This window comes from Euprymna scolopes, chromosome 6, assembly GCF_053919585.1.
Source record: "Euprymna scolopes isolate OS-2025 chromosome 6, ASM5391958v1, whole genome shotgun sequence".
NCBI classification, from domain to species: domain Eukaryota; kingdom Metazoa; phylum Mollusca; class Cephalopoda; order Sepiida; family Sepiolidae; genus Euprymna; species Euprymna scolopes.
This window is the reverse complement of record NC_136487.1, coordinates 12330468-12349865: the sequence shown is the minus strand read 5'-3', so window position 1 is coordinate 12349865 and position 19398 is coordinate 12330468. Positions and strand designations below refer to the sequence as shown.

Here is a 19398-nt window from a genome sequence, read left to right as displayed (position 1 = left end):
CAGATGTTCCCTGTTGACTGCATGACTGTTGAGGTATGGCTTTAGTCCCATACAGTTCTAGGAGGTCCACTTACTCAGGCTTTACCTTCTCCCTTTAAGAAGGGGTTAGTCTTTGCTAATCACCTGAGGCATCTCTAGTAGGGAATGTCAACGAGGTTGACCATGCATTTTTTGCTTGATCCCCCAAATGTCATTGTCAGCGCATTTTGTAGCATTATTTTTTAATTGTTGTACACTTATCTTTAACTTTCTTTTCAAAACTTCATCAAAAAAATATAATTGTTTGGTAGATTTAGTTTTTGACATCTTACCAATAAATTACTTACCAATAAATTTCTTACCAATAAATTTCCAGGGGAGAAATCTTTAAATACAAAATGTGTTCTACATGCAAAAATGCTATTAATAATTATTAATAATTAATAATTATTAACAATTAATAATTAATAATTATTAATAATTAATAATTATTAACAATTAATAATTAATAATTATTAATAATTAATAATTATTAACAATTAATAATTAATAATTATTAATAATTAATAATTATTAACAATTAATAATTAATAATTATTAATAATTAATAATTATTAACAATTAATAATTAATAATTATTAATAATTAATAATTATTAATAATTGATTATTAATAATTATTAATTGTTAATAATTATTAATAATTAATAATTATTAACAATTAATAATTAATAATTATTAATAATTAATAATTATTAACAATTAATAATTAATAATTATTAATAATTAATAATTATTAATAATTGATTATTAATAATTATTAATTGTTAATAATTATTAATAATTAATAATTATTAACAATTAATAATTAATAATTATTAATAATTAATAATTATTAACAATTAATAATTAATAATTATTAATAATTAATAATTATTAATAATTGATTATTAATAATTATTAATTGTTAATAATTATTAATAATTAATAATTATTAACAATTAATAATTAATAATTATTAATAATTAATAATTATTAATAATTGATTATTAATAATTATTAATTATTAATAATTATTAATAATTAATAATTATTAACAATTAATAATTAATAATTATTAATAATTAATAATTATTAACAATTAATAATTAATAATTATTAATAATTAATAATTATTAACAATTAATAATTAATAATTATTAATAATTAATAATTATTAACAATTAATAATTAATAATTATTAATAATTAATAATTATTAACAATTAATAATTAATAATTATTAATAATTAATAATTATTAATAATTAATAATTATTAATAATTAATAATTATTAATAATTGATTATTAATAATTATTAATTATTAATAATAATTAATTATTAATAATTATTAATTATTAATAATTAATAATTATTAATAATTAAAATTAATTATTAATAATTAATAATTAATATCATTAATAATTCATAATTATTAATAATTAATGATTATAAACATCTTGATTAAATTCCACCCTCATTCATCTCTTTAGTAAAGTATTTAAACTTCAGGAATATAAATTAATTTTATAATTAAGATCATTTATTCCTCTAATTAGTGTAGGAGAATAATGGAAAAGAACACCGGTTGGGAGGACGCCGGTGGGTAACTCCTCCTTTGGCAAAGAGAGACTCAGGCGTCAGGAGGTAAAAGCATATTTTCTCCATGATGGGCTGAATTCCACCAGGGTGAATATAAGACCCTGTCCTAGACCCTATACCTATCTCGTATGATAGAGAGCACCACGAGAGTAAGTAACACTCGTTTCATTGTATGTTATGTTACTTGCTTTTATTACATTTGTCAATTTGTGAATAAAACGTGTGTAAATGACACGACCATCTACGGCAACACATCAAAGGCTGTAAATGACAAAGCTCTCTCTCATTCTCTCTCCTCTGATCTCGAGCGCGTGGTTCAGTGGGGGAAGACGTGGCTGGTTACCTTTAATGCATCTAAAACCAAACTCCTATCCTTACATCATCAATGTTCTTATCCCAATCTGGCATCAATTGGGATGGATGGCTCTCGTCTGGGAGAGGCCCCGTGTTTTGACAAGCTTCTGGGTTTGACCTTTACTCCTGATCTGAAATGGAACATGTACATCAAGTCTGTTGCCAAGGTCGCTGGAAAGATGGTGGGATCCTTCTACCGCTCCAGAAGATATCTCACTACTGATGCAATTCTCTATCTATATAAAAGCCAAGTACGTCCAAGGATGGAATACTGCTGCCATATCTGGGCAGGAGCTGCAAAAAACAGCCTATCCTGCCTTGACAGAGTACAAAATAGACTTCATGGCTTAGTGGGGGATGCCCTTTTCTCTACCTTTTAACCTCTCTCCCACAGAAGAGACGTTGCGAGCCTATCCTTGTTTTATCGTTATTTCCATGGCAGGTGCTCGTCTGAACTTCAATCTCTGGTCCCCCCTCGCCAATCTTTCACAAAAAACACCCGTCTAGCTGAATCCACTGTGAAAAATTTCCCCCACTCTTTATCTGTGCCTATATCAAAACGTGGATTCCATGAATAAAGCTTCTTTCTTAGAACTGCACGCCTGTGGAACTCTGTTCTGTCTGCCTGCTTCCCACCTGACTACAACTTGGATGTCTTCAAGTCCAACGTTAACAAATTCCTAATGAACCGCCCCCTTAAGTAAACACTTCATCAAATCTCCACACTAACGTAATGTACTTGCAATAACCCTTATCCCTGAGTGGCTTCCGGGCCTTGATAAGTGTAAAAAAAAAAATGTATTTAAACATAGTTTCTCCTTACTTCTGTGTCTCCCTATTGGCGTCGAGTTCCATATATTTGTTTTTCCTAAAAGATAAAAGTAATGAAAACAAATTAAAAATTAGTTTAATGACTTTTTTGTGCTATGCCGTCCAATTTAAATATTGTAAGAAATTTATTCAAGCACACATTTCTTTCTTTTTTTTATAGCACCTTCATCTACTGATGACAGCGAGGGGGAGATGGAAAGTGACTTGGATGCTTCACCTGTTCCTTCTGTTCAACCCACAACTAGAAATGAAGATAAGGTATGCGTCTCATGATGTACAAACTCACTTGCATGAAAATCTATGCTTATATATAAAAGGCACTTTGTGTGCGGATGTGTGTGTGTGTGTCTGTGTGTGAGTGTGTGTGTCTGTGTGTTTGTTTGTGTGTGTATGTGTGTGCATGTGTTTGTGTGTGTATGTATGTGTGTGTGTGTATGTCTGTGTGTGTATGTCTATGTGTGTATGTCTGCGTGTGTATGTCTGTGTGTGTATGTATGTGTGTGTGTATGTCTGTGTGTGTATGTCTGTGTGTGTATGTGTGTGTATGTCTGTGTGTCTCTGTGTATGTATGTTTGTGTGTGTATGTTTGTGTGTGTATGTCTGTGTGTGTATGTTTGTGGTATGTCTCTGTGTGCATATGCCTCTGTGTCTCTGTCTGTGAATTCTGACGTTTCTTATCCACTCCGAAATGGCTGGGCCGATTTTTTTTAATTCCACGCACACATGTACTCTATGTGTTTGGGAGTGTTCCTAGATAGATTTTATATCAGAATGTTTACAATATCAAAAATTGATAATTGAAAAAATCTGATTAAACAAAGAACAGGTTCGATTTGAACCAAAGTTACCACCCTTATACAGCCTAATATCACAAGTGCACTTGAAAAGATTTATCACGGCATAAAAGGAAGGTTATTTGATAGGACAGGGTCGCATTTGAAATGAATGTTTGTGTTTAGAGCTTAATTGAACCATGATACTTGACTTTTGATTTTAAACTTTAATTCAAGCTATTAAATAATTTTATAAAATCAACAGTAGGTTCTCTACAGTGCAATGTAGACTACAATGTATTGTAGACTAAGTTACTGTGGGGAGAAATGTGAAGCTTCCTTCCAGTGTATCACCGTTGACCCCTGATTAGAGCAGGCAATCAATCGAATTGTTGGGGCGATTTCACCAATTTCAATGACAATGAAAGTATTGGAAGTGTAGAACATTCATTGATCCTCATTCAATCCCGGACAACACCAAGTCTCCCTGCTACGTGTACCTTTAGTTATGTGAGAGACCAGAAACCACGAAAATATAACATGGCTAATGGGCATGTTAGATTTTTCTTTTTTAAGTAAATTGGCAGAGAAAGCAGTTTGATTTGGGATAGCTGCTGCTGCTGCCGCTGCTGCCATCCGGTCAGTCACGTCACTATTCAGTTATTTTACTTGTGTTTTTAAGCAAACATCTTCAAATGTTTGTAAGTTTGCTACTTATGTATCCATATGTTAGGAAGCTTTTACATATGTGCATACTTCAGTATATCATTTTTAGGCACTAATAAATAGATTTGTATTGTTTGGATCTATAACACTAACTTAAGTATTAATTTATTCGTTTCACGCTGTTTAACACTTTATAATCAGAATTAACTTTTTGCAAATTTGTGATCTCTTAAAATTAATGATTCTGAACTTAAATAAACATTTTCAATTTGTTATGGAAAATCACATTTGAATAATTATCGCTTGTGTAGTTTTGCTGATCTTTTAAATCAACGCATTTCAGGTGAAAACATTAATTCATACTTTTGTGTCATCTCAAAATTAGCATAAATTACAAAAATTAAAAAATATGATGCAGTAAAAGATGTGCTAGATGTGTTTTTAAAAAACAAAATAATCATCCACATTTATGGTCGGTTTAAAAATGGTGGACCATAAATTTAAGCCAATTTTAAGTCAAGGAAGATAAGCCAGTTTGCCATACTGAATTGGTCGCACAACTCTTCCACATACATACATTAAAAACTTGATAATTTGATAAATTCTATTTTTACTTGTAATTATTTTTCTAATGGATCATTTTTTGTAATTTGGGGAATTTATACTATGGCACGTAAGTACGTAATAATGTTTCCACCTGAAATGCGTTGGTTTAAAAGATCACCAATCTAGATGAGCACCAAATAATTTACTCCTATCAATAATTCATTATTTTTTTATTTATTTTAACAGAGCAAAATTGTTCAGCAAATGTCGAATGGATTTGCTTCCACTGACACGAATGGAAAAAAAGAAATTCCCATGATTGTTCGTCAGGATTCTGTTGCCACCAAAGATTCTCAAAAAACAGCCGATTCAATTGAAAGCACATCTTACATCCCTGTAACTAATGCGATTGTTGTCAGAAATGTCGTTGATCCTGAAACTGTCGACAATATATTGATATGTAATTCAATTCAGAGGATAGAGTGCCAGAAAACGCTGACAACTTCAATCACAGACTCATCATCATCCAAGCCGCAAGGTCCAGATCTAAGAACGTATGTTTTGCCATCTTCTCAGAAGACTTTTTACCCGTAAGTTTTATTTTTGTGAAGATTTTCTTTTCTTTTTTATTTTTTTTTTTAATTTTCTAATCAATTTGTTCAAACTGGGAATGGAGCATTCTACCGGATGCCAAACATTCATCTGCTAACTCAAATATTCCAACCGAAAGATGTTTTTAAGATTCTGACCATCCCTTTAAGTGCAATTGTTTGAATCTCTCTTGCATTTGGTTCACCGGGTATATTTGGCAGGTAGTTTTTTAAATTCTATTTTATGAACCCAGTTGATCCTATGATTACTAGAATGATGAAGATCTTCCTAAGATTCCAGTTTCTTTTCATGTCATACATAAGACTTTCGTATTTCGCTATCTTTTCCCTTTCAGCTCTCTCTAACCCAGCATCATTAGGGACACTAACTTCTACTAAGGTTGCTTCTTTCTCCGTGTCCCATATCATGATATCAGGTTTTATGGCTCCGTTTTCTTGGTACATAGCTGTGAAAATTGCATAGTCATAGTGGATGGTTTATGACTTATTTCCATCTGTTCTTTGTTGTATATGCTTCTAGGATTTGCTGCTGCATTTGATATTCAACTTTTTACAGATTGTCCAGTGAATATATTTGCACACTCCATTGTGTTGGGTCGTATAGTAACCATCCCCCAGCAAATCCTTACAGTCAGATGTCAGGTAGCTCACACTCTCTACTTCTGTGTAGCAGAACCTGCACTTGCTGTCATTGCTTAGATCACTCGTTTTCTTAAAAGAATTGCTCATCAAGCCTTGATTTTGGGAAGCCATTACAATCCTCTTCTGATCCTAGTGAAGCAATCTTCTTTTCAGCCAGTCTTTTCCTGTTTTCAATTTCTCTATTATTTATCAAATATATGATGTATCCTGTTCACAATCAAAATAATAATTTGGTAAAAAAAAATTTGATTTGAAGATAACTGTGTTGTAGTCTGTAGAGAAGCAGTCCCTGGAACAAATACATTGAGGACATTGCCAAGGCTGCTGCAAAGAGTTTGTGTTCTCTCTACCATGCTAGAAAATTACTCACACCTGAGAGTTTCCTGTATCTCTGCGTCCGCCCATGCATAGAACATTGTTGCCACATCTGGGCTGATGCACTTACCATAAGTTTTTCCCTTTTAAACAGAGTCAAGAGAAGATTTTCCAATCTAATAGTTGACGCACTATCAACCAAGCTTCAACCATTGTCGCATCACTGCTATGTTGCATTCTTGTGCCAGTTTTGTAAGTATTTTAATGGAATGTGCTCTGATGGACTAAACTGACAATAGAAAAATCCTACCCTTTCACTGTAAAAGTCTCTAGATGCTGGAAAGATTTCTGCTCTAATAGTTTCTTTTCTCGGACTGCTAGACTTAGGAATTTCCTCCCTGTTTCCTGCTTTCCTAACTGCAGAAATGCAATGTAAACATATATCTCGCTCATCTCCTCACATAGTCCCCTGTAGACATGGTCCAAAACAGTAGCACCTTAAGTCCAAGTGGCAATATACCTTGTTTTGGGTGAACAAGAATAAAAAATGTGTTCCACGAATGGGAAGCTTTCATTTTGTTTATTTTCTTTTACCAAATTATTATTTTTAATATGACTTTAAATAAAAAACGAATGTTTTAAAATAAAGTAGTAAAAATGTTTAAAAAAAAGAAAAAAAAACTATATTAAAAATGTTTAAAAAAAGTTTTAAAAAATCTACAGTAAAAATGTTAAAAAAAAAAAAAAGTAAAAATGTCTTAAAAAAAAAAAAGTAAAAATTGATAAAATGCATTCTGGTTAATTTAATACTTGAAGACTCTTTTCAATAAAAACAAAAAACATATACACTTACAACTGGAATTGTCTCATTAAAACTTTTCTTTCTTGATTTCTTTCTTATGCCAACAGACCCCTTCGATCTGAAATTATGAATCTGAAATTAAAACATGAAAAAGATCATCCGGTATGTTTATCAAATGTTTTAGTTCAATTTTAGATTTCATAATCATTACTATTACTGAATGCTTACTGAAGAGAACTTTAATGCTAACTGGAGAGAATTTGAATGTCTACTGGACACTATCTTCAAGTGTCTAAGTTCTTTTCATGAGTTTGTCAGGACAACCTGGCATGAGGATAGTTTTCCCTACAAGTACACATGTACTAATTATTCCATATCACATAGTATTCACAGCCCAAATAAGATCTCTTCAGTACGGCTAACCCACACTGGTTTCTAGAAGTAATCGTGCACGTTCTCCAAGTGAGGTTACCTTAGCTAACAGCACGAAGCTGAATACTCCACCAGACTAGACGAATCCTTGTCCTTGAATCCAATAAGACCAAGAGACCACAAGAAAAGTTATGCTTTAACATATTTGAATGTTCAATTGAGGAGAGGGAAATTATGTTCTCAACTTCAATACTAACTCAGTATTTGAGATGTAAAGGAAAACTTTAATGGAACATTCGAATATCTGTGTGTCTCGTATAGAGATCAAGTGTTAGTCTCAGAAAGGGTTCCCTTGATTTCTGAGAATGTTTACTGAAATAAAATGAAACAAAGGACATAAATTGTGTTGAATGAATTCCAGTTTAAAACGTATGAACCAAATATTCGGCCATTATTCACTCCCGCCCTTGTTACATACTTTGATCCTGTCCAAAATCAAAATGGCTAAATGCAAATAATTTTATGCAATCATTATTTACGATAAAGTACATTTTACCCGTTTAGCATAATGTTCAGAGTGTTTGCTAATGAGTTGGGAGACCAGGGTTCAATCTTCAGTCGAGTTATACGAAGGAAGTGAAAAATCGTACTTGATGCTTAAATGTTACTCGCCCTACTCTTAGTTGTGATGTCAAAAATTCAACACCAATGTTTAACACTCTGCTGTCTAAACTCTCAACTTCAAAATGCGACTAACTACTCACATGACTTGTTTCTTCCACATCCAAATTTAAAACTGCACAGTCTCTCAAAACTCAAACTTATTTATTACTAACCAGAGCATCTCATTTGCATATCACGTGACAAACTTGACAAATTCGTAGCCATATAAAGAAAACATTATTTTTCTTTCTTCTTCATTCTTTCCGGCTGCCCCAGAACAGGTTTGTACTAATTTTTAACATCTTGTCCTTGATAACATTTTAGACCACATATTCCAAGATCAAATAAGGTCCTCTCAGTATGGTCAATGCACTGGCTCATACGATGAATAGTGCACCTATTCCAAACTAAATCATTTAATCACAAACACACAACAGTATAAGGTGAGGATCAAGAGTAAGTGGAGTAATTCTGAGAAAGGAGTTGCATTCTTCCCTACATTTTGATGTAGTAGCTGATGAAAAAAGGACGCTTGTTCACTCTCAATTCTGGTTGCCCACTTTACTTTTGGAATCATTTTAAACTTTTTTTAAATATTAAAAATTTGACGCAATTAGGTCACAAATAAGTCGGTAAAAACAAAATAAATTGTTTTTGACTACTTTGAGTTAACGTGTTCATGTGAAAACTTAATTGCTTTTGGAAGTGATGAAGAAAGCGAATACAACGGAAACAAAGAAAGAAAGAGTGTGCCAGTTAGAGCCATTCAACCGTCACACTAATTCTTCAACAGTTTTCCTTTAAAATTAATGTCGGTAATAGTAATAATTATTGTAGATTTTATCTTAATATTTTATATATTTTTTTATTTGAAAATACCTTTTGTTTTGTTCTTTTTCTTACATTGTTGAATTATAAATATTAATGTCTGTTTTATATGCTTATATCTGTTTGCATATTCTATTTATAAACTGACTCAAAAGAAGTGTAAAATTTATTGATGAAATGCACAAAAGGCAAAAGTTCGAATGCCGTGTGTATTGAAAAAAAATTTCATATTCATAGAATTTAACAAATTTAATAAAATAGCATTAAAAAGTTTTTTAAAAAAGTGCAAAAAAAATAAACGGTAAGACAAATAACATCTTGGAATTAGGATGGAATACTGTTACCATATCTGGGCAGGAGCTGCAAAAAACAGCCTATCCTGCCTTGACAGAGTACAAAATAGACTTCGTGGCTTAGTGGGGGATGCCCTTTTCTCTACCCTGCAACCTCTCTCCCACAGAAGAGACGTTGCGAGCCTATCCTTGTTTTATCGTTATTTCCATGGCAGGTGCTCGTCTGAACTCCAATCTCTGGTCCCCCCTCGCCAATCTTTCACAAAAACACCCGTCTAGCTGAATCCACTGTGAAAAATTTCCCCCACTCTATATCTGTGCCTAAATCAAAACGCGGATTCCATGAACAAAGCTTCTTTCTTAGAACTGCACGCCTGTGGAACTCTGTTTTGTCTGCCTGCTTCCCACCGGACTACAACTTGGATGTCTTCAAGTCCAATGTTAACAAATTCCTAATGAACCGCCCCCTTAAGTAAACACTTAATCAAATCTCCACACTAACGTAATGTACTTGCAATAACCCTTATCCCTGAGTGGCTTCCGGGCCTTGATAAGTGGTGATCACTGTGTAAAAAAAAAAAAAAAAAAGGAATATAACTGTTTTGTCATTTATTTGTGTATGCTCTGTAGTTACATTTTACATACATTGAACTTCATAAATAAAAGGATTGGTAGAAATTATTATGTTAATTTTGAATATTTCCCCACACTGACTCTTCAAAAAACTAGAAACTTTTTAACATTAAAGTTACAAAGTTTTTCAAATGAAAAAGTTTTTTATGTTAAAATGTTCCTACTTAGTCTAAAGAGTCATTGCGGAAAATATCCAAAATTAACATAATAATCTATATGATTGTTTCTGCATTACGAAACAGATACTGTAAAGAGTGGACGTTTTGACATGTGGAAATAAATAAATGGTAAAATCAATAACATCTTGGAATTTGGAATATAACTGTTTTGTCATCTCTGTCTCTCTCTTTTTCTCTCACTCACTGTGTGTGTGTGTGTGTGTGTGTGTGTGTGTGTGTGTGTGTGTGTGTGTGTGTGTGTGTGTGTGTGCATGCTTATATACTTTTGTGTTCTTACTTGTGTCAGTATTATTTAATGTAAGTTCTGTATCGTATGATATTTTGGGAAAATGTTCCCTTCTTCACATATGTGTTCAACTTTAGTTCATAAACAGATCCGATAATTCTATACTTTTCACACACCCCTGCACCTCACATCCCTATAAAACGACATACTAGTCCAACTGCTGAAGCATGGTATGTAATGACTGTTTGTTTTTTAAAAGTTGTGAATGCAGAGGTTTATTTCAGGCTAAGACGATCCTTAATAGTTTGCATTGAAGACGGACGCTTTTAGCAAATAAGTTGTGAATTTGCGATATTTTCATTTTTATTTGATGCCAATGCTAATATTACTTATATTTATTTCAGTTTTTAATTTATATTTTGTATTTGATTGCTTTATTAAATGTTTTAATATAGCATAAATAGATCTGACAATTCTATTTATTTTCAGTTAGTGAAAGGGGGATCTATTGCCATACTTTCCCCTAAGCATGTCAATTGAACTTGGCATTATCAGCAGGTTCCATAACTCTCGCTTCTCCTAATTTGTCCCTCAGTCCTCATTTACAATGAGTGATTTTTCTGACAAAGCGAGAAGAAAAATCTATATTCTAGATCGGCAGTATTTTTGCATGAACAGTAGCCTGAGATATCGGAAATTTTCTGTTTCTATGTCTATCTTTGTGGCCAGGTTACTAATAAGGGTCTGGAGGTAAACGCTTTATTTGGGTTGACATTATCTGTCTGATAGTCAGGGACCTGAACCTTGGATCAACCAAGGAGTTTGTCCTATAAGCAGGTTGAAAGTACTGGGGCTGTTGTATTACCATTTGGTGAATGGATTCTGGACCATTGCAGTAGCTTCTAGTGGGGCTTTCGATGCCATATTAGTGGGTACTTGTTATGGCTTTACCTTATCATGTACTAAAAAAAAATATTTTTTTGTTTCTTTTTCTCTCTTACTTTCCCTCTCTGCCCTGCTCTAACCAAGTCTGTCGACCTGTTCCACAAATCCCAAAAGCCCATCATGAAAAGTTTCCAGAAAAAATACACGATTAAATCCAGAACTCCAACTTCCAATGTAGACACCCACTACCATGTCCCCTTCTCTCATGGGCATGGAATATGTGCCTACATTAAAGATGGCTTCTCAAGCCGTGGGGACATCTTCAGAGAAAACCCTAAATTGTTCTATATGTACTTCTGAGTTGCATTTGCTCACACCACTGTCTTTATATTTGCCCTCTACCCCTCCCCACAAAAGTGGAGTTACTACCTTTAAGAGCATATCTGAAAAAATTGACCGCATCCTGTCTGCTCATCCTTCAGCTAACATTCACGTTTATGGAGACTTCAACATTCACAATATGGAATGGTTAACCAACTCAAATAAGACAGATGATGAGGGGAGGTTCTGTCACGATTTCTCCATTGCTTATGACCTCACTCAGATTGTTCACAGAACGCACTCATGTTCCCAACACTGATGGTCAATATACAAGTCTCCTCAACCTTTTTTCTCACAACTTGTCCTGAGCTATGTTCATCTTCCATTACATCTCCACTTGGATCTTCCGACCACTCGATTGTATCAGTTAAGATAAAAACGAAATATAATAAGTCCTCAGACTTACCTCTCTATCGTACAGTATATTGATACTCTATGGCTGACTGAGATAGCTTCCGTACATTTATATCAGATCTACCTTTGTGCTCCATGTTTAAAAGAATGTGTCCTCTATATTATCAGACATGACGAAATGGTTTATTATAGGTATAGACGGCTTCATTCCCTCAAAAAAATTCCAGCAAAAACCTAACAGCCAACCATGGTTCCCTCCAGCATGTGCTGTTGCTATCGTACACAGAAATCTCTTTTTCCATTGCTTTCAACGTAATAGATGTACTGAGACTAAAGCCACTTTCAGGACTACCAGCAACCACTGTAAAAGAGAAAAAAAGAATGCAAGAGAGTTGTATGCTCAGTCTGTCAAGTCAAAAGTAGCTTAGCAGTGGCTTGGTTCCCAGTAATCTCGTCAGCTTCATACAAAGCCAAACTCTTTGCCAAGAACTTTGTAGCTAACTCTACTCTATGTGACTAAGGCCATCAACCCCCAATATTTCCTCCAGTATGCTATGCAACATACAAATATCTGTGCGTGATGTTGCCAGGTTAATCAAAAACCTTGATTCCAGTAAAGCAACTGGCCCTGATGGCATTCAAATTATAGTGCTGAAAAAGCTTCAGCCAAAACTAGCCCCCATACTTACAAAGCTGTTTAAGCATTGTCGTAAGGAGAATTGCTTCCCATCACCCTGGAAGATCTCATCAGTTTGCCCTGTATTTAAGAATTCAGGTGATCGGTCATCTTCCTCTCAGTACAGACCAATAAGTCTCCTGTGCGTCATGAGTAAGTTGTAGGAATCTGTGTTAAATAGAGAAGTAGTCAACCACCTCAGCAAAAATAACCTTCTTATTGACATGCAATATGGTTTCTGTTCTGCTAGATCTACAGCAAACGTGCTAACAATTATATCTCATAGGATTAGTGAGGCTTCCTTTCTAGGACATATCAAAGGCTTTTGATAGGTGTAGCATAAAGGTCTATTTCACATAATCTCTCGCTACAGTATAGCTGAGAATATCTTCTCAACTATTAAATTATTTCTCTCTGATAGGTTAATAAGAGTAGTGGTTGATGGAAACTCAGTATTAATGCTGGAGTCCCTCAGAGATCCATCAACTTTCTTCCTGATCTACATCAATGATTTTCCAAATCAAATCTGTTGCCAAGGTCACTGGAAAAATGGTGGAATCATTCTACCACTTCAGAAGATATTTCAGTGTTGATGCAATTCTCTACCTGCATAAGAGTCAGGTACATCCAAGGATGGAGTATTGTTGCCACATCTGGGCAGGAGCTGCTAGAAATACTTTATCCTGCCTTGACAGAGTTCAAAACAGATTTCGTAGCCTAGTGGGGGATGCCCTTTTCTCTTCCCTGCAACCTCTTTCCCACAGAAGAGACATTGCAAGCCTGTCTCTGCTTTATCGTTATTTTCATGATGTGCTCGTCTGAACTCCAATCCCTGCCCCCCCCCTTGCCAAACTTTCATGCAAAACACTTGTTTAGCTGAAACCACTATCAATAATTTCCCTCATTCTTTATCTGTGCCTAAACCCAAAACATAGATTCCGTGAAAAAATCTTCTTTCTTAGAACTGCACGCCTGTGGAACTCTGTTCCATTTGCCTGCTTTCCAGCTGACTACAATATGGTCGTCTTTAAGACCAACGTAAACAAATTCTTGTTGAACTGTCGCCTTAAGTAATCCAATTTACCAAATTTCCACTACTAACGATTATTATGATATTGTCCCATTGACTGTACACTCATTAACCCTTATCCTCGAGTGGCATCCGGACCTTGATAACCTTATTATTACATTGAATAAATATTTTTATTAGGTATATTTCTACTTTCAAACGTACTTATATTAATTAATACATTTTAGAATTAAATGACCTTTTATTTTCATTAATATGAGAGATTTCTTAATTTTTCGTCACATTTGTTTTTCTTTTTCATGCAAGGGACGCTATTCTACCTAAAAGTATATTGTATTATCTCCCTTATGCTTCACTTTACTTTTTCACTTCACTTTTTGGTCTCGGTTAATGGAGGAGAAATCCTTCATGACTAATACATTTTTTATTCTTGTTATTAACCAGAGTGCTCCTTTTGGGGAAGCTAATTTCCCCTCCCCCACATTAAAAACCGACCTTGTATCTAACTCTGCCTGCCTGGGGAGGCAAGTGAATAATAAAAAAAGACACTAAAGGTTATGTGTCATTAATTTAATTTTTTTTCATCTTCACCCCCCTCCCCTCCCTTTATGTTTATTTTTTAAGTTTTATTTATTTATTTATTTTATTTAGTTAAGCCGGGATATTTTAAATCAATTTTACTGTAAACTAATATATATTTATATATCGCCGTTAAAATAAATGAGGTGGCTATTTTTCTTATTGCTATCTTTTTTTTGTTTTAAGTCATGTTCACCACAAATAAGGCTTATTGCCACTTGGATGTAGGGTTTACTATTTGGGATGTAAGATGCGTGAGATGTTGGTTTATATTGCATTTAAACTTCGCACGTCAGTACAGTCAGGGAAGTAGGTAATAGGGAGGGAATTCCAAAGTTTAGCAGTTTGAGGGAAGAAACTATTAGAGTAAAAGATTTTCCAACATCTAGGGACGGGCCTCTACAGTGAAGGGGTGGGATTTTGTTGCTAAATATGTTTGTTGTGAGTATGTACATCGAGGGGGTACATGCGCAATGAGTTCATCAGAACACATTCCATTAAAATTCCATTCAAGTAACCCAATTTACCAAATTTTCATTACTACAATATTATCCCATTGGCTACTGTACACTCTATAACCCTTATCCTAGAGTGGCTTCCGGACCTTGATAAGTGGTGACTCCTATGTAAAAAAAAAAAAAAAAAAAAAAAAAAACACTTGTAAAACAGGCACAGGGATGTGACATATCGGCGATGGGACAGAGGTTGGAGCTTGGTTGATAGTGCGAGTCCTATTAGATTGGAGACTCTTTTTTAACTTTGTCCAAAAAGGGAGAAACTGGTGGTATAGCAACAATACTCCATCTTTAAAATAAAATTATTTGCTTTTTGTTTGTAACATAAAAAAATGTATACTTTTCAGCTTGATGGAATTGATGGAAAGGCAGTTTGCCTTTTATAATATCAAATAGTATTTAGCTGTCATGACCAAGTGACATTCAACAAAGTGTTATACATAGTGTTTTAAATAAATCGAATAAGAGAAAGGCTTAGAAATTGTCAATTTTATTGATTTATTGATTTTTTTATCGTATTACTTTTGTCTAATCTTGACGACTATGATGATGAGGACAAGTTTAATAGTTTAACTTATTTTCTCTCTTGGAGAACTCTTCCTGTTAGGCGATTTGGTTACACACCGACCAATCAGCTTATGAAGTGCGTTTATTTCATCAGTTCCAAGAACTATTTCAACCCCTTTGGGAATCAATGATGAAAAACGCCTTTTTCTTTTTTCTGTTTCTATCTAATGGACGCCCAAGCACTGACTATCTTCGCCTGAAGATAGTGCTCACAAACTTTCGGCATTCCAAAGAACTTTCTAACTTTTCCTTTTCTCACTTGGACACTGTATAATTTTCTTTGTCCGAACGATATATGTGACTTCAATAAATACTATCATTGTTGTTCATAAAAAAACGAGTTGACTTTTCTTTTCATGTGATTATAGGAATTAGTTTTAACACTCTATGCTAATGTGTGGTGAAAAGTTCTGTAGAGATGCATTGTGGGAATTTCCTTAAAAGGTATTGTTTCAAGAAATCTTGGCTTGGTCACTATTATGAACTGCTTGCTGGAATCCCATTTTCACCTATCGCAAGTTGGATATTTACATTTGGCACTTGAGCTGCTCTGAAGACTAAATGATCATCGTCATGACTTCTGCAAAGCAGCAGTAATTCTTTGTCTAAAATTTAAGGCTTAAGCTTCAGGAGTTTTAAGAAATTGAAATTCAGGAAATCTGGATTTAGTGATGAAACTCATATTATGCCCCCCTCCCCCCAAAAAACTTTAAAATATTTTAAAGAAATTGAAATTTGTCGAATATAATTAATGTCTAATGTCTATTGCTAAAATTTCATAAAAATTAGAGATATCTGAATTTTATCTTTGTCACCTTTACATAAAACTAAATTAAACAAAAGGTACTTCTGCATTACACGGACGGCGCCATTTTTTTATGTTTCACTAAACTATCGCCGGATAGCGCTTCTCAGTCAAAGAGATGATAAAATTAAAACTATACTTTGTTACAGTAACAATTTTAGTTTAATCAAATAAATGCTTAAAAAAACTCCAATGTTGCTTTAATTCAAAAAATGTTTCATTTAAATTATTAAATTGTTTGGGAAAAAAATCGACTTTTAATTAAATAAAAAAATCTTTCAGGAAAACAAACTCCAATATTGCTTTATTTCAAAAATTGTTTTATTAAAATTATATTTTCTTATGCAGACTTTTCCATAAATGTTTTTACAATTATTTATTGATACATTTTTGTACAATAAATAATTGTAAAAACATTTGACCAAGAAGAAATTGGAGTTATCGTCCACTAACAATGGCGCCGCCCATGTAATGCAGAAGTGCCAAACATTACTAGCCTAGCAGCTGTGTTCCAAAATTAATAATGATTGGTTAATTAGTTTAGGAGTGAATCCTATGCATACAAATGTATAAGCACATCTAATTTGATATGAATAAAGAATATCTCTTTTATCTATATACGATACATAAATTTTGACGAAACTATTTTATTATTAAATTATTACTTTGTGTCTCTTTCAGGTTGCTCAGTTGAATCGAGAGAACACACGTTTGAAAAAGCTAATAGAACAGGTAAATAACGTTAACGAACGTTTCTTTTTGTATAAATATCTTTTCTTCTTTTTATTAGGAACTAGCAGGGTGACCCGACATTGCTTGGGATTGAATGATGATCAATGAATGTTTCACACTCCCATATTTTTATCGTCATCAACATCGATTAAATCGCCCATTTTTTAATCAAATCGATTGATTGCCTGCTATAGTTGGAGAACCATCAGAGTTCACTGGGAGGAAGCTTCACATGCCTCCATGCAGTGACTTAGTCCACAATATGTCGTAGTCTACGTTGCAGTGTAGAAAACCTACTGTCGATTTTATAAAATTATTTTTATATATAATGGCTTGAAAATTAAAATGAGAAAGTCAAGTATCATGCTTCAATTGTGCCCTATGCAGAAACATTCATTTTGAACACACCTCTGTCATATTTTTTTTAATTTTTTTTTTTTTACATTTTCACCCCAAACAAGGCAAATTGCCACTTTGGTGTAGGGGGCTACTATCAGGGGCAACAACTACTGGGGTACTATGTAGGGATTTGGGCAGCAAGATGTCGGTTCACGTTACACTTGAACTTCTGCACGTCAGTACTGTTGGGGAAGCAGGGACCTGGAATGGAATTCCAGAGTCTAGCGGTTCTGGGGAAGAAACTATTGGAGTAAAAAGATCTTTTACATCTAGGGATCTCTACAGTGTGGGGGTGGGATTTAGCAGCCTGTCGGGTTTGTCGAGGGTGCTCACGTCGTGGGGGCACAAGTGATTGCAGTTCGTCAGAGCATTCACCACTAAAATACTTGTAGAAAAGGCAGAGGGATGCAACATTTCGTCGATGGGACAGAGGCTGAAGCTTAGATGCCAGTTCAGGGCCTATCAGGTTTGCGACTCTCTTTTGAACCTTGTCAAGGAGCGAGAGACTAGTAGCAGATGCACCAGCCCAGATATGACAGCAATACTCCATACATGGGCGAATGGTGGCCTTATAGAGGTACAGGATACTTTCGGGTGTTAGTAGTTGTCTAGCACGGTAGAGAGAGCCCACCTTTCTTGCAGCGGCCCTGGCAATGCCTTCAATGTAATTGTTCCAACTCATGTTTCCTGTGAACGTTAGGCCAAGGAGTTTGAAAGATGTACTCTCAGATAAAGAGTCGTTGGCCATTGCTATAGGTGGTAGAGAGGGTTTCTTGTAATTATTGAATGAATCAAAGAACCTACTGATAAACTTAATATGTATGTCTATATAGTGGTTTTCCATGGTGCTGAATTCAAATATATATGTCTTAAGGCATGAAACTGCCCCGTTTGTCTATTTTCACTGGGATTCGGCATTCCCAGGAGCTCAAAAGGAGTCACAAATGCCCAAAATTTCAAAAATAACACTTTTTACCCCATAACTTTTGCCTCATCCGTTAGATTTTTCTGAAACTTGGCGACAATGTGAAGGCAACATTGGCCCTTCACACTTCTCATATTCATCATTTCTTCACTATTTTTTGTGGTGTCATCTCACATGCAGCACCAGAGGAGGACTACACACACACACGGCTTGTTATATTCGACTATTTTGAGACAAATTACATTTGAACATGACACAAATTTGCAGATTACTGCTCAGCACCCACTTTCAACTATTCCAATTCTTCATGACAGAACAAATAACAATAGTTCTTAGTCTTTGAGATTGGCTCAAAATGGTAGAATCTGTATGCAGAAAACCAAAAATGAAAGACAGAAAAGTATTTTTTTGTCATATTTGATGCAGAAATCATGAATTACATATCAAGAACCCGTTAACACTAGCATAATTAACCTTGCACGATCAACAGAAAAATTACACGTCACAACTGAAGCAAATTAAAAGATGTGGAAATCTCATCAGCAGCAGCAGCCTTTCCACTTCCCATCCCTTACTATTATTACGAAACAGTGGCTGATGTGTGAACATATTACATTTGGATTTGTGAAATTTTAAAAGAGGAAGCGAGATGCAAATGAAATCATCGTATCCAATGATCAGTTTTATAGTCAGCAAAAAATTAAACCATCAAAACAATGCGTCAGTAGTCATCATTCTTATTATTTCTTTATTGTATTATACAGAATGACCTCAAAAAAACAAAAAACATAGAAAGTATATCTAGAACATATGCTGTAGAACAAAGAAAAAAGGGCAAAGGCCCTAATGTTTTGATATAATAAACTAGTTATGACCAAAGTTTCATTTCATTCGAGCAAAACACTAAGAAACGGGGCCTAATTAGAGTTGGGGCCCTTTTTTGGGGGGGGGGGGCACCCTGTATTTATAAAAAGGAAAACACGTTTTACTTTTAATTTATCCATACCAATAACATTGAGCGGTCTGTGACAAACTACTTAAGAACGGAAGGTCTAGTTATTATTTTTTTTTTTGATTTTATTACAGGAAACTGAGAAATCAAGAGAAGCTGTTGAACATAAGAATGCCGTAGAAGTTTTATTGGAAGCTGAAGTTGAAAAGTAAGATGACACTTTATTATAATATTTCTTTAATTAT

The 19398-nt window shown here is 34.0% G+C and overlaps 2 protein-coding genes across 4 annotated transcripts in view; one reads left to right on the top strand and one right to left on the bottom strand.

Annotated features, from left to right (window-relative positions):
• The window catches only part of LOC145277517 (uncharacterized), a 61017-nt gene that overhangs the window by 17927 nt on the left and 23692 nt on the right, over positions 1-19398 (bottom strand). For 2 of the 3 annotated variants that reach the window (XM_080128943.1, XM_080128944.1), the window contains exon 2: positions 7211-7291. In XM_080128943.1, the coding sequence (XP_079985069.1) occupies positions 7211-7291 (81 nt within the window). Of the gene's footprint in view, positions 1-2798; positions 2842-7210; positions 7292-19398 lie in introns of those variants that run through there. The other variant, XM_080128945.1, reaches the window with a different exon arrangement.
• LOC145277516 (uncharacterized) overlaps positions 1-19398 on the top strand; it is a 63446-nt gene that overhangs the window by 26859 nt on the left and 17189 nt on the right. The window contains exons 7-11 of the mRNA XM_080128942.1: positions 2965-3062; positions 5036-5379; positions 7267-7321; positions 16827-16877; positions 19288-19361. Of these exons, the coding sequence (XP_079985068.1) occupies positions 2965-3062; positions 5036-5379; positions 7267-7321; positions 16827-16877; positions 19288-19361 (622 nt within the window). The remainder of the gene's footprint in view (positions 1-2964; positions 3063-5035; positions 5380-7266; positions 7322-16826; positions 16878-19287; positions 19362-19398) is intronic.